Source organism: Micrasema longulum, unplaced genomic scaffold (assembly GCF_059751315.1).
Source record: "Micrasema longulum isolate JH-2025_06_02 unplaced genomic scaffold, ASM5975131v1 h1tg000487l, whole genome shotgun sequence".
NCBI lineage: Eukaryota > Metazoa > Arthropoda > Insecta > Trichoptera > Brachycentridae > Micrasema > Micrasema longulum.
The window spans coordinates 1499210-1514333 of NW_028277684.1; the positions used below are offsets into that span (position 1 = coordinate 1499210).

General features: G+C 32.9%; 1 protein-coding gene across 1 annotated transcript in view; it reads right to left on the reverse strand.

The window, feature by feature from the left end:
- The window catches only part of LOC148281201 (protein qui-1), a 49251-nt gene that overhangs the window by 15675 nt on the left and 18452 nt on the right, over positions 1 to 15124 (reverse strand). The window contains exons 3-4 of the mRNA XM_088227096.1: positions 11533 to 11612; positions 7877 to 7999 (exon numbers count right to left, since the gene is read on the reverse strand). Coding sequence (XP_088083222.1) covers positions 7877 to 7999; positions 11533 to 11612 — 203 coding nt within the window. The remainder of the gene's footprint in view (positions 1 to 7876; positions 8000 to 11532; positions 11613 to 15124) is intronic.

Sequence of the window (15124 nt, forward strand, 5' to 3'; positions counted from 1 at the left end):
TCTAAAGCATATTTGTATGGAAACAGGCGGCTACAGCGTTACAATATATTCCCAAAGTTTGATAGAATTGCAGTAAAATATCTTTACTTTGAAGTGGTTCATATACATTTAGAGTCTTTTTTAACTGACTTGATCTAGGATTATGAAAGGATTTTTGAATAAAATGTCTGTAACAGGCGCACGGAGTATGACAGAAAAAGAAAAGGGATTTTCGCTTTTTTTTTTTGTAAGTTCCTGCATTTACTTCTCATGAGATTTAAAAAACTTCAATTTGAGATTACAATCACTTAGATATTACCTAACTATCCTTATAAATTTTTTTTTTTCTTGTTATGAATCGCTTTTTTAAGACTTGTTTTATTAGTACCATTTTTTATTAATTACATTTAAATCAATAACCACAAAGTTAGTGTTTCAAATATAAAATTTACAGTTCAATCATCAGTAATATTGCTTCTGTTGAAATGATGCAAATACAAATTGTTTCAAAGTAAAAAAATCATACTTCTCAAAGTCACATGTGATTTCCCAGGTAAATTGGTAAATCACACTCTTTTACAAGGAGTAAAAGTTCAGTAACTATTATTAGACTTTAGAGAAAATATTCATTGATACTAATTGAAATCGATTCACACAACTCTTTTATCAGAGTTGTTATCTAAATACCTCACAATATCAAATTACATACCTTCAAGTGGAACAGGGTAAAATGAGCAATTTATATCTCTTATCATGAAATCAACAAATAAAATCGGTGAATTGGTTGTTAAAAGATAAAACAAGAAACAAGACTGGTTTATCTTTTATTAGAATGCATAAAGCTTTTTTTAGTAACAAGCTGGATACAAATTCAGAATGCAATGCGTAAAAATGCTTCTATAGGGTCTCTGTAAGAGTTGTACGATTCAAACTGTGCGCTATTTTTTGTCAGTCAAATTTAGAAATGTCATATTCAATAAATGAAATTTAGAGACATGGGAAATTAATAATGGAACGATATACAGCGCCGTACATTCACCAACTGGATGCTGGAGGAACTTGAATTAAATACTGATTTTTCAAAGAAAATTAACTTCAGCGATGAGGCACATTTTTATCTCAATGGATTTGTTAATAAATAGAACTACCACATTTGGGCAGCTGAAAATCTAAGAGAGATTGTATGATAGATAAACCCAAGTATCTACAAACAATCACAGTTTGGTGCTGTTTTTGGGCTCAGCCAGCCTAAAAAAATGAGGCTGACCAAGCGATAACGGTGAGTGGCGAACGTTATCGTAACATGATCACAAAAGTTTTATGGCCCGAATTGCGTCTAATGTATGCCAATGAAATGTGGTTTCAACAAGATGGTGCCACCAATGCATGAAAGTGAAAGTATATTCCTCAATATACCCGAAACCGTAATAAAGACCGTGGGTCTTCCTATCGGTTTCACTCATACAAAAAAAGCAATGTTTTTTTGCCAGTACGAGTTACTCTTTTCAAAATTTAAATTTCGTCTAACACGATTTAAATTTAATTTAACACCATTACTTTAACTGTCCCTTTCACTGTGTGTTCAGCAAATTATATGGAGGGCCTTCATCGGATATTATCATTCATGAATTCATCATTCAAATGGTAGAAAAAACTGTATTTACTTGTTCCACAATAGCCTATGTCCATGTACATGTCTTTACTTTATATTAATATCAATAAATTCGGAAATTTCTAAACTATTTTAGTTTTATTGAAAAAACAAATCGTACACCTCTCATAGTCACACCTTTGGTCAGGTTATTTATTACGTAAAAAATAGGTAGAGGTTCATAGTTCATATAGGTTACATTATACATGCTTTATGTCTTTCTGTGGCCTAAATTGTACCTACTACGAAAGTGTGTTCTAAGATCTAAACATTCTAAACGCGTTAAGCTAGGGTTTCCTAGGACAGCGGTGCCCGTATCTTAACGGCCGTAGTGAACGGTGATGCGGTGGACAGCCGTCGTAGTGGTGACAAGAGGGTGGTTTTATTTTTTAACGGTGTTATCAACACCATTTTTATAGAAAACCACTCTCTAGTCACCGTTACGACGGCTGTCAACCGCATCAATGTTCACTATGGCCGTTGAAATACGGGCACCGCTGTCCTAGGAAACCCGAGCTTAAAGCTCGGGTAAGAGCTAGAAGTTAGAAGGGGTGTTGGTTACATTCCATGTTCCTAAAATACGGAAACAAATAATAAATATTTAGAGATGGTGCCATAAACAAGAAATCGACAGAAATCAACAACACATGAAAAAAAACCTACTCGTAAAAACAACTGTCACTGTCACAATCTTTTTCGCGCCCGTTATTAGAAATTAGAACAGCTGTTTTTATATTTCAGTTCCGCCAATTTGACGCATAATATACTAAACACATACTAAATACCTACTATAAAAATGTTTCTTTCGTTTTTACATACATTTACATTATTTTTTTTTGCAACACAACAGGCCAGGAGGCCTAATTACAGTGGTGAATTACATCACAGAGTACCCAGGCTTAAGAAAAATCACATTTTAATTTTTCTGTTCTCACCGGGAATTGAACCCGAAACCTTCCGTGGGTGAGTCAAGCGTCTTGACCACTACACCACGGAGGCCGCCTCCTCTCCTTTCTCTTTAAAAAGATGAACGTTGCTTTGTTTATTGTTTTTTCCTAAACGAGATCTTCATCATCATCATCATCAAACCCTTATCCGCACCCGGTGGCGCATAGGGGACTGCATTGGTAATGTAAGTGCAGCGTATCCCGATCATCTGTTACAGGCAGGTGCCGGCGTGGGACAATGAAATATTGCAGTATAAAAATACCTCATAAACAAATGATTGGCCCTCCCAGGAATCGAAACCAGGACCTTGAGCACGGTAGGCGAACGCACTAACCTCTGCATTACGCGGCGGACTTTTCTTTCACTGCTTATTTATCATTCATATATGCATTGTCATGTCATTTTGTCCTTCGTCCTTATCCGTATCTTTTATTTCAGAATGCACTTAACCAGGGGGAAATCTATTAAGGATGACTTTTTTTTAATTGAGAAAAATTCTACATGTATTCATTATATCAATACATTTTATAGGTCCATAATACCAGCATATATTGTAAAAAAATGTAAAATGTAATTTTTCAAATAATCGCACATGTTTCGGAATAACGTAAACTTGTTTGTATTTTTATATTAAAATATCATTAAATGTTAGTTAAGGAATAACTTATATATTATTTTTAGTTTTTGGACATCTACTTTTCAGACTGCATTAGGAAAATAAACATGGGGCCCATATTACGACCTTCTCCTCTATCATTGAAATCAGTAGAAAATAATACAAAAACACAATTGAAATGATAATTGAGATATGGTTTTTATAAACTCACTCTGTACTATATTATTAAATTAGAGCAATAAATAATGTATTATTGTTATCAAAAACATTTTTTACTTTGTGGTATGACATTTTACACTTATTTGTTTATAAATTTGTATAAACTACTTAATTTTTATTTTTTTATTTTTTCAATTACACTTCGACCGGTTTCGAGGTTACTACCTCATCGTCAGGAATTTAACTAACTTATAATTACACGCGTTGCTTTTTATATAATAAAATATTGTATGAAAGAGACAGAAAATCGAAACAACTTTAGAATCAAAGAACATATAAGATGTCTGAGTAATAATAATTTTTCAGAATTCGCAAATCATCTTATATCCGAAAACCATGAATTTAATCAAGAAACGTGTGTAGAAATTTTGCATGTCAATAAAAATGGTTTTCGTTTAGATAATTTAGAACGATTAGAAATTAGTAAAGCCATTAATCAAAAACTTCAAATAATAAATAATCAATTAAATTTAACTTCGAGTCCTCTTTTAAAACTATTCCCGTTATGATTTATTTTATCTTCTTTCTCTCTCTTTCTTTAAATTTTCTGTCTCTTTCATACAATATTTTATTATATAAATAGCAACGCGTGTAATTATAAGTTAGTTAAATTCCTGACGATGAGGTAGTAACCTCGAAACCGGTCGAAGTGTAATTAAAAAAATAAAATTAAGTGGTTTATACAAATTTATAAACAAATAAATGTAATAAATAATGTGCCAAATAACAGTGAGTACTCAATTAAATAATACCATAATAAATAATAAAAAAAACATAAAAATATCAAGATATACAGGTGTTTTTAAACCCTGTCACACCCCAAACCACGATGATCAGTGTGAGCAAGAAGACATACTGGCACATTAAAATAAATTTTTAGAACGAATAAAATTTTAAAAATAAAATATTTTTAAAATACAAATTGTTGCTAACTTCTGCAGGAGAGAAACGAGGAGGGGGAGGGGGGAGTCTGACACACCGTTAACCACGCGGCCGCGCCCCTTGCTTCTCCCCTGCAGAAGTAAGCAACCATTAGTTCTTTTTAATATTTTATTTTTACAAATTTTCTTCGTTCTAAATATTTTTAAAAAAATGCCAATATGTCTTCTTGACCATACTGATCATCGTGGTTTCGGATGTGACAGGGTTTAAAGAACACCCTGTATAATAAGCAAATAAAAGTATGGAAGGAAAGCAGATTAGTCAATTTTCGCTAATCTCGAACTTTGACTGTGCAGCAGCCAATTGCAAACATTTTTCTTAAATACATTGGCACTTGTGGGTGCATATAATATCTATGTTCACTTTGATTCAACGTACGCGTATTGTCATACCTACCTTGTTTTTTGTAGTCAATACATTGTAAGCACTGCATTTTTTGGTTACCTACCGTGTGTATATGGGACTCGTTGCACATTTTTTGTGCAATATGTACGAATTAAATTTTTAATTAAAATGCTTTATTCAGAATAAGGTTTTGAAACTTACTATACTTTTTAAAAATACAATCAAAACTTCATAACATTACATAAGAAAAATATTTTTTTAAAGGTTTCGAAAGTAGGTAAAAAGGTTTTTCTTTATAGTCAAATCAAGTTTTCTCCTACGTTCTTTTTAATACAATTACACCTTTTGAATTACATTTTTTACTTACGCACCCACGCTCACGCACCCTCACACATTCATTCACACACATGAATACAAACGTCGCACACATACAAGTTTGTAAACTTTTTTCTTATAAATTTATTATGAATTATTAAATTAACAGTGGATTTTTTTATTGCCTCTAGTATTGTTAATATATTTCTACTTTAAAAAAAATTAAAAGCTGTAAATCCCGAGTAAACGAAACAAAATAACGAAATACAAAATAACATGTACCATTTATTTGGCTTCATAAAAAAAATTAATTACATTATATTTTAGTGAAATTACAGTAATTACAGAAAAAAACAAAACACTTTCGATATTCTTAAGATGACATACACCCGTCTAAGACGACGTGTATGTCATCTTAAGAACATCGGAAATGATTTGATGATGAGATGAAATGACTTCATTCCATAAAAACACGTCCGATTTACCATCCGCAATGTATTATAAAAATAATAGCTGTGAGAATGAATGCCGAAGACATTATTAATCTTTTTGCCGATTATTTCAAAAGTTTCTTTGAAAATCCTCTTCAAAATTATAATGTCTCTTTGTTACCTATCTCTGAAGTGTTAAAATTATTACAGTGCTCTATCGATGTTATTGATATTACAAATAAAGTAAAGTAAATATAAGGAAAAAATCTCAAAAAAAGTTTTAATAGTCATACTTGAAGATCCCCTAAATTCTGATTTTGCTTCTGTTTCCAGTAAAGATGTGACCCGAGATGATGATTCACTGTGCATTGATTGCAATAATTTGTTCAGCAAATGAAAAACCAGGAGAACATCGGGTTCATACATTTACAGAGATTATAAACAATTTACAAATATAAAAATACAATTAAAAATGAAAAAAAAAGTATGTACATAAAAAACATATGAAAATACTAGAAACTAAAAATACCATTCAAAAATTTTTGAGAATAATTGGCTCTTGAAATTTTATAAAGTTATAGCAAATACATCTATTTTTTGGTCATCAGCGTATTTGTTCCCGAGGGAGTGAATTCTCGGGAACAGATAATTAATGTGCGAATTGGATTTGGATATATTCATATATCTAAAGTGAATATGATGCCTCGTCGGCCAATTAGGCATATTGAAATAGATACATTCGACCAAATCAGGAAAATCAACAATTTTATTTACAACTTCATACAAAAAAAAAACATATCCGATATTATTCTTCTATCACCAGTTTTTAGTAAACTTAATGTATTTTAGAAAATATTGTTTTGTAACGCCTTGCGGTTGAGTTTAGATAAAAATTGGCTGGTAGACCGAATATGATATATATGTGAATATTGACGCGTCCATTGACATATTAGTACATAGACGCGCCCCATAGAGTAAAATACTTTAAAAGTAGTGACACGAAAACGTACCCACAGTTACTTGGGTAACTTAAGTTTGTTTTTTTATACCAGGGCTGCATTTAACTATAGTGCATATGCTACATGAACTAGGAAGATATTCATTTTTCGTACATTAAAAAGTTTGTATTTTGGCGTTAACAATCGAGATTAGTTTTTGGTGGATCTCAATGAGATGCTTTCCTTAAATTCCTTTTTATTTCGACCCATTTATTTATTTTCACTGAATTTTGGGGAATGCAAAAAAAATATTAACTCGCATTTATTAAAACGCATTCCTTACTTTGTAAGAAGAGCTTCGCAATTGCGCCGCTGGGCGTAGTTTGACGTTTACAAAAAATAATATTTATACATAGAATTAAGAATAGTCCGGAAAGAGCGTAGAATCAAATTCGAATACATCGGACTATGTTCGAAAAACCTCCCACTTTTACCGGGATCGTGAAAAATATAATCATAACACAAATGTAAGATAATTATATTTTAAAGAAACCAAATTGTTCATTTCTGTAAAATTTTATTGTACACGCGGAAACATTGATTGGCACAACAGAGTAGATAAGTAAGTAAAGGGTCATTTAATTGAATTTATAAACTTTGAACTTAAAAATAAAACAAATTTTATTTTACATAAAACGGATATTGTGTCATAAAAACATTCCTCCTCAAAATGCATTGAGCAAATTTTGCTTCCCTTTGTTGGTTTCCAAAATTCATCTCGCCGTACTCTTTGTATTATTTTTATCCACTCCGTTTTCAATGAAAAAAGTTTCATCGGCGGGAAGCTAAAATTCCACTACCTAAATCAATTAAAACCCATCCTGTTTCTTTTTTATTCCAGCAGCATTTCTACACTTTAGAACGGCACAACAGGGCATAGTTGAGTTCAAATCCAGAGTTGCGTACTGAGCGGCGTCTACAAAGAAACTTATGGTCGAAACGTACTACTCCTTTAAGCGTAGTTTAGTCACCTTCTGTTTGATGCGCGTATGCGGTTTCTGGACTATTTTTAAATTTTTGCATTTATATTTGAAGATTAATTGTTTTAAACTTTGTTAATCACTCATGAAATATTTACCATAACGAAAAGTTACACAATCCTTTTTACAATGTTTATCTTAGAAGTTTTTACACGCTTTCATGACACAAGCAGGTATTTTGGTTTCGATTCTAAACGTTGCGCTTGACTGGCGGTCGATCTAACGAAGAACGACTAAATACGCGTTGGGCATGACTGAGCGTTTGGGCATGAGTTAAGTAATTTTTTTATGGAAACTCAACCGGGCAGCTCGGGCTCAAGACTGCCCAGTAGAGCACTTCTCTACACCGAGGCCAGTTAGTAGTCTACTGGCTAACAGTGATGAGTTCTTAAGACCCGTATAGACAGTATGGAAGGTATAGACATTAGACATAAATTATTAAAGCAAATTACCAGAAAAAAGCAAGCTCTCGAGGTGTCATGGCAGATTTGAATTTCTTTAAGGTGGTCTTGTAATATATGAGGATCGTCTGCTTCCAACTCACTGCAGCCGTAGAGCATATCTACCAGCTCTATCTGTAACGAAAATAGGAACATATTTTTATAAAGTTAAATATTCCATCTTTAACCGCACCTAGGCGTGCACGGAACACTGCGTTACATAAATTAAATTATTTCACAATTACTTGTATCGGCAAAAAATACACCGATTTCGGTATATTGAAAACATCAAAATATCGCCAATATATCGGTATTTAAAAACTAAAAAATTTTTAAGCCAATCAACAGGCTTGTGGAAGCCCTAACAGATTGACATCTGTATGTGTATATACAGGGTGTTCATTAAACCCTGTCACATCCGAAACCACGATGATCAGTATGAGCAAGAAGACATATTGGCACATTAAAATATTTTTTTAGAACGAATAAAATTTAAAAAAAATAAATATTAAAAAAAGCAAATGGTTGCTTACTTCTGCAGGGCAGATACGAGGAGGGGGAGGGGGGAGTCTGATACTGTGCCACGCTCCCCTCACTTCTCCCCGGCAGAAGTAAGCAACCATTTGTTTTTTAAAAATTTTATTTAAAAAAAAATTCTTTGTCCTAAATATTTTTCTTAATATGCTAATATGTCTTCATGCCAATACAGATCATTGTGGTTTCGGATGTGACAGGGTTTAAAGAACACCCTGTATATATGGTGAGTATAAACGTAGTCGGCCTCGTGATGTAATGGTCAGCGCGTTTGCTTACCATGCGAGAGGTCCCGGGTTCAATTCCCGGCATGGTTGATATGAAATATTTATTTTAAAAATGTGTTTTTCACACTAGAATATTTCAAAGTCCCTGGACTGGTACCTGAAGCGTAAAAATGATCATCTTACTTTCATGTATAAAAAAATAATCAAGATACGTAGAAATTGATGAACCATTGCAGTGTCCTATGCACCATTAATCTAAACAATCTCTAATTAAAATCTATTTAAATTTTCAAAAGGTATAATTATGGCATAATCTAGGCGGACGTGGTAAGTTTGTCATCGCGAGTGAGGAGTCAGGAGTGACAACACCGGTTGCTTCTTGAATGCTTGCCTTTGCGGAACTTTGTATAAACACATCGACAGTAGACACCGTTTAATGAGATTTTGTTCACCGTTCCGTGGATCCTCAGCAGAGGGAAAAGAATCCGATGCTGGTTTTATAATTTCCCACAGCAAAAACAGGATTGAAACGCAAGTTACGGTTGGGTACATTAAGGTTAATCTGAGCAAGGATATCATGGGCATCTATATGAGTATCTGATGCGTCCCTAAATAAGACACATTTTCAAAACATTTTATTTCTTGCCTGCTACCCGAAAACCACTGAACTCGAGGCGGAGATAAGATAGTGTTAAAATTTTGGAGAGAGAAACAATATTATTATCCGCACCTGATAGTGCATAGGGCATTGCATTGGTACACCAAATGCGGTATATCTCGACCATGTATTATAAGAGGGTAAGGGGGCGGTGAAATATTGCATTGCGGGGGTGCAAAAGCCGGGGACTTTGCCAACGCTTAGAGGATAGTTAACTTAGTTATTCTCAAGGAGTACAAAATATTTGCAGATTAATGAGGAGGGAAGAGGTTGCATGAACAGAGACCAACACTTTGTCCCCCGGATCCCCACAACCCCAGTTTTTATTTTTTTAGAACCCAAGTCCTTAAATATGGTATACGAATGCACTAACCACTATATTATGAGGCGGACTTATTTCCACTCCATTTCCCTTTTCGGGATTTTACCTGAAAGTAGTCATCGAGTCGAAAACACTCGACCAGGATTCTGGTTCTATTTCACATACATAACGGTATTCTTAATTCACGTGGACAAGAACCGTCACGACATACATTAATGAGGAAGTTCAGTGTCTTTTTTTCTTTTTTATTTGTTAATATAATATTAAACTAAGCCAATTTAAAAAAAAAAAAAATTATATATCGTATTATCAGCGCTATGATTTTTTAAAGTTTTGTATTTCTGAAATAACTCCGCGTGTGACGTCAGAGGTTGTTCTATGACAGTTCTTCCGATTGGTTCGTTTACGGTGACCAAACCGGATATCCTTCAAAGCTCTCATATCATTGGATGGTTCATATGCACCAGTGACGTCATTTAGAGTAGTGCGTTTTTATTTAAATATATATTATAATTTTTTCGTACATTTTTAAGAATTTTTACCGTACAATTTAATGCTCCAATTTTTACCGCGCAAGAAATCATTTTTTGTATCCAATTTCCCGTAGGGCTGAAGTTCTTATTACGCCAGAGAAAAAATAACTACGTTAAGTTACGCTCAACAAATTAATAATTTCGCCAAATTTACTGCGATCGATAGTGGTATTATGAACGCCTCTCTTTCATTCTACCTATGAGCTATGAGTACTTACGTAACAAGTTTTTAATATAAATACGTCGTCTATCGTCGTTAACATGCCGATTAACTTTCGGGAAAACGCAAAATATTCCGCACCCGCGAAAACATCTTGCGTAGATACATTCCAAGTAATAAAATCAGAAAGCAAAGGCACCTAAATCACCGAAGAAATGATGTTGAAACATTTTTGTGGCATCACTATAGTTGAGAATGTTTAGAGTTTATATGATAAGATAAAACGTTTTCGTTAAAAATATTTTCATTAAAATATGACTCACCACTGTAAAATTTAAAGTAGATACAAAATTAGATGAGAAAAATGATTTGTTCTGAAAGCAAATCTTTCAGATTTAATTAAAAATTATATTTTGGTATTATTTATACTAACCATTGCAACAGTTTTTAGAAACAATTTTAAAGTCTAGGCATTTATAGACCTTATAATTTGCCATTGGCTGGTTGAAGGGATCATTTTACATGTTTTAACATCCTCATTTCATTTTTTCAGTCTCTTCATTTTTGTGGAGAACAAGTGCTAAAATTTTTCCACGTTCTTTAAATAAAATCACTTAATTTTCACAAATTACCATGAATGTATTTAATAAACATTAACTTAGCAAAAATGATTTGAGTTTGTCCAAATTTGTCAAATTTTTGTAGACAAAGACAATATTCAACCCCCTAGGGAGCTGTTAATATTAACATATTACAACAAAGATGTAGAACATTTTAGAGAAGGAAGCATAGAAGTCTAGGCATCTATAGGGCTTATGACCTGGCATTGGCTGTTTTGAGTGGCCACTTTACAAACTGTGTAACATTCACCATTCTGCCTATATTTGAACATCCATATTCCTTCGATTCTTCCATCTGTTGACGTTTGTGAAGTTAAATAGTTGAAACCTTTACTGTTGCGGGTGAGATGCATGTGATTGAATTATTTCACCTACATACTAGGCAACGCCTTAAAATATTTTTTAATTTTTATAATTCTTTGGACCAGGTGGATTAATCGGCAATGTTTTGAGTTTGTTGAAATTTTTGTTTGGAGAATTAGCCACACTTGTAAGTATAAATAAAAGCAAAATGTAAGTATTATAAATTATTTTTTATTTTAAATACGTATTTAAATAAACAAAATTAGATCATAAAAAAAAAACATTTGAATAATTATGTCCTAGGTACTTACTTCTATCTGTCTACCATCATACATGGACTGCAGCTCTGGCCCCACGATCTCTAAAAGTTGTTTTCGCTCTTCTCTGAAGTCTGAAACAAAGGACAATTAGTAATATTGTAAAATGAGTGTTTATTTACATTTCACCACCACTATTACCTACTGAGATGGGGATTATATTAATCGCGACTCGTGACTCGTGACCTCGCAACAGAAAGCTTATTTTTACTTAAAGTGTTTACGACCGGCTTTAATCTTAACTACGCACATAAAAACAACTGCTACTTATCTGTAATTTTCCCGATCAACAAGTGTAACCTAAATCACAGGATTTTACAGTATTTAGTATCTTTAAGCTACGAAAATACATTTTTTAAACCACAATGATTACAATATAGGGCACTGGATTTATATTTATATCTCTAATCGTAGCGCATCAAAGCAAATTTATGAAACCAGTCCAAGGACTGTAAAACATTTCATTTTTATATGTTTATATTTTTTTCAATTCAATTCATTTATTTAAATATAGCACATACATTACAAACATACATTTAATACGTACATATTATAAAAAATACATGAAAGAGACTCATGTCAAAGTAGTAGGAGAATCCTGCTCCCGAAAACCCCTTCGGATACACGGAATATATCAATATTTAGAGCCATGTTGTTAAGCATAGCGGTAGCCCTTCCAACAGATATTACCATCGGCAGGTTGGTCCTGTATATCGGAATATGAAACAATATATGCTGACGCTGTCTTAGGTAATTATCAGGAACATACAAACCAATGCTCATCATAATCTCAGGATTATCGACAATACCACGCAAAAATCGATAAAAATGTGTAGTCAAATACACATTCCTTCTAGTCTCTAAACTATCGTAGCCAAGCAAACCCTGGAGAAACTCGGTCAGAAAGAGCCAAGGAAAATAATTTTATTTTATTAGTGTACACGGCGCAAATGCCGAAATGAAACATAAACATAAGTATTTTGGATGTTTGTACCACTAACTTTGTAGTTCATTGTTATTTTTTAAAGGAATAAATAAAATTACTTTGTTTAATGAACCACATATTTATTATCACAAACGACTAGTTTCGGCAACTCACGCTGCCCTCTTCAGGGTTATATAATGACTAAATATGCATACGAAAAATAAACTTTTCGACACCCACTGTTCACTGTTCACTGTTTCTTTTACGTATGTATATTTAGTCATTATATAACCTTGAAGAGGGCAACGTGAGTTGCCGAAACTAGTCGTTTGTGATAATAAATATGTGGTTCATTAAACAAAGTAATTTTATTTATTCCTTTAAAATGAACACAAGTGTTCTTTTACAAAATTATGAAATAATACAAAAACAAAATTTATTTATTCGACGGGCCACGCCTTTAACAAAGTATAACATGATAATAAAAAACAATTATAATGAAACAAAATACAAAACACCCGTACACGAGTGAAGATGATATAGATACATAAAATCAGCAGAAAATAAAGAATCAACAAAGGAAAATTAAACAAGAAATTATGGCATAGGTATGCAGCAAATTAACAATAAATAAAGAGTTTAAATATAAAAAGTATTGAAGTAACAGGGGCGATGTATCATAGTGTAAACAGTAAAACAAATACAACACTTAGTACATTTTTATAATTTAGAAAAGAAGTGAGTAAAAAGTAATGATTTTAATTTGTAAAAAGATAAATGAAATAAATCTAAATTTCCAAGTTTGTTTGCTGTTAACATTTGAAGCCGTGGAATAGGTGAGTATTTAGCATAGTTTGAACTATGCAAATCTCACGTCCCAAGTCCCACGCTGTTTATATATAACACAGTTGTTTTATAGATTGAACTCTATTATAATACTATGCGATACATTATATTTAACATGCTAGGTAAAAAAAAGATAACGCAGTAAATTAGAAATGGCAAAAATCATTGATTCTTAATTTGTTGATACTGTTGCAATGTATATTGAATGCCCTACAAACTGTCTCGTGCTTAAAGCTCGGTAGATCAATCACAAATAACTATCGACGTGATAACAATTTCTCACAGTGGTTGTTTATCATATTCGCGATCACAATGGAACATCCGTGAACACCTAATATTCACTACTTTTTTTTATTCTTAAAAGCGTTTTTTTATATATATTTATTCTGCTTGTGTAGGAAAAGGTTTTAGGCGTATATATTTCTGTTGTATATTTAGTTATAAAGGTGCTACACTTGCTTTGTTTATTTGTAGTTCTCAATATGTGTAATTTTCTAATGCATATATTATTTATGTCCCGAATTGAGTTGTTGTAACTCCTGGAAATGTAATTCAACGTATTATACTTGTAAAATACTTTGTGTTACATAATTTATAAATTTAAAAAAAATATTTAAAAAAACATCAAATGCTTAGCTTCGATACTTACTTCGATACTTCGATAGTTATTTATGATTGAGCTACAGGGGTTCACAACAATTGAAAAATATAATATTATCAAAAATAAAAATAAAATAATAGAACTTTAAAAAAATTATGTATAAAAAAACAATTTAAAAAATCTAGTCATACGTATTTATATATATATATATATATATATTCAACAAATATTTATTTTTACATTTATTTTTTATTTTTTTTTATAAAAAGAAATATTTGCGCTCTTATGATTTACCCAAATATTTAATTTTGAGGGCCATTTTCAACGAGTTGTAAATAACTCACTATTAGAAAATGGAATCGAGTTGGGGTAGAGTGGGATTCGAACCACGGACCTTTGGTCCGTGAGTCCGAGACACTAGCCACAGGACCACAACCCGATTACCCCGTCTCTTTTTACAAATGAAAATAAATATTTAAACGACAGTCAGAATCCTAAACTCTTTTTTGAATAGCAAGCAGTTAAAAACAACCCAATTCAAGCCGGAAATCTTCAATCGACTTCAGTCGTTTATATTATGGTTCAAGAATGCTGTCACTCGTCAATGAGGAAGTTTAGCGCTAGGGAAAATTGGGTGTAAAAGATGTTTACTCACACGTGGTAAAACTTAGAGCATTTATTTGTATGGCGAAGTTTCAAGAAACTGTATATAATAAATTAGGATGATCTACTTCGAACTACGTCACGAATCAACCAATGATAGTGTTGTGAAGCGAACGGCGACGTCACGGGCGGAGTGATTTCAAAATTACAAAACTTTATAATATCATAGCGCATCAAAATATTTTTCTAATAATTCCGTCTGAGTTCGATGGTCTATTGACAAACAGGGCCGTCTTCAGGGCGGGGCGGCCGCCCCGGGCGTCTTGCGGCAGAGGGGCGCTGCGGGCTCCCCGATTTTTCGACAACACGGGCTGTTCTGCCGCCTAAGCTTTCTGTAAAATAATTAGGTGCTTTGTGCGCAGTCGATATTGAACGACAATGTGATTGGAACTTGTTCCCAAATCTTTGTGTCGCACTCCGAATTCTACTTGTCATTCCCGTCACCGTTGCCAGCGGTGAGGGCAGCTTCAGCAAACTTAAACTACTTAAAACGTATCTACGTTCAACAATGTCCAAAGAAAGACTCGTTGCACTTGCAATACTTTCCATTG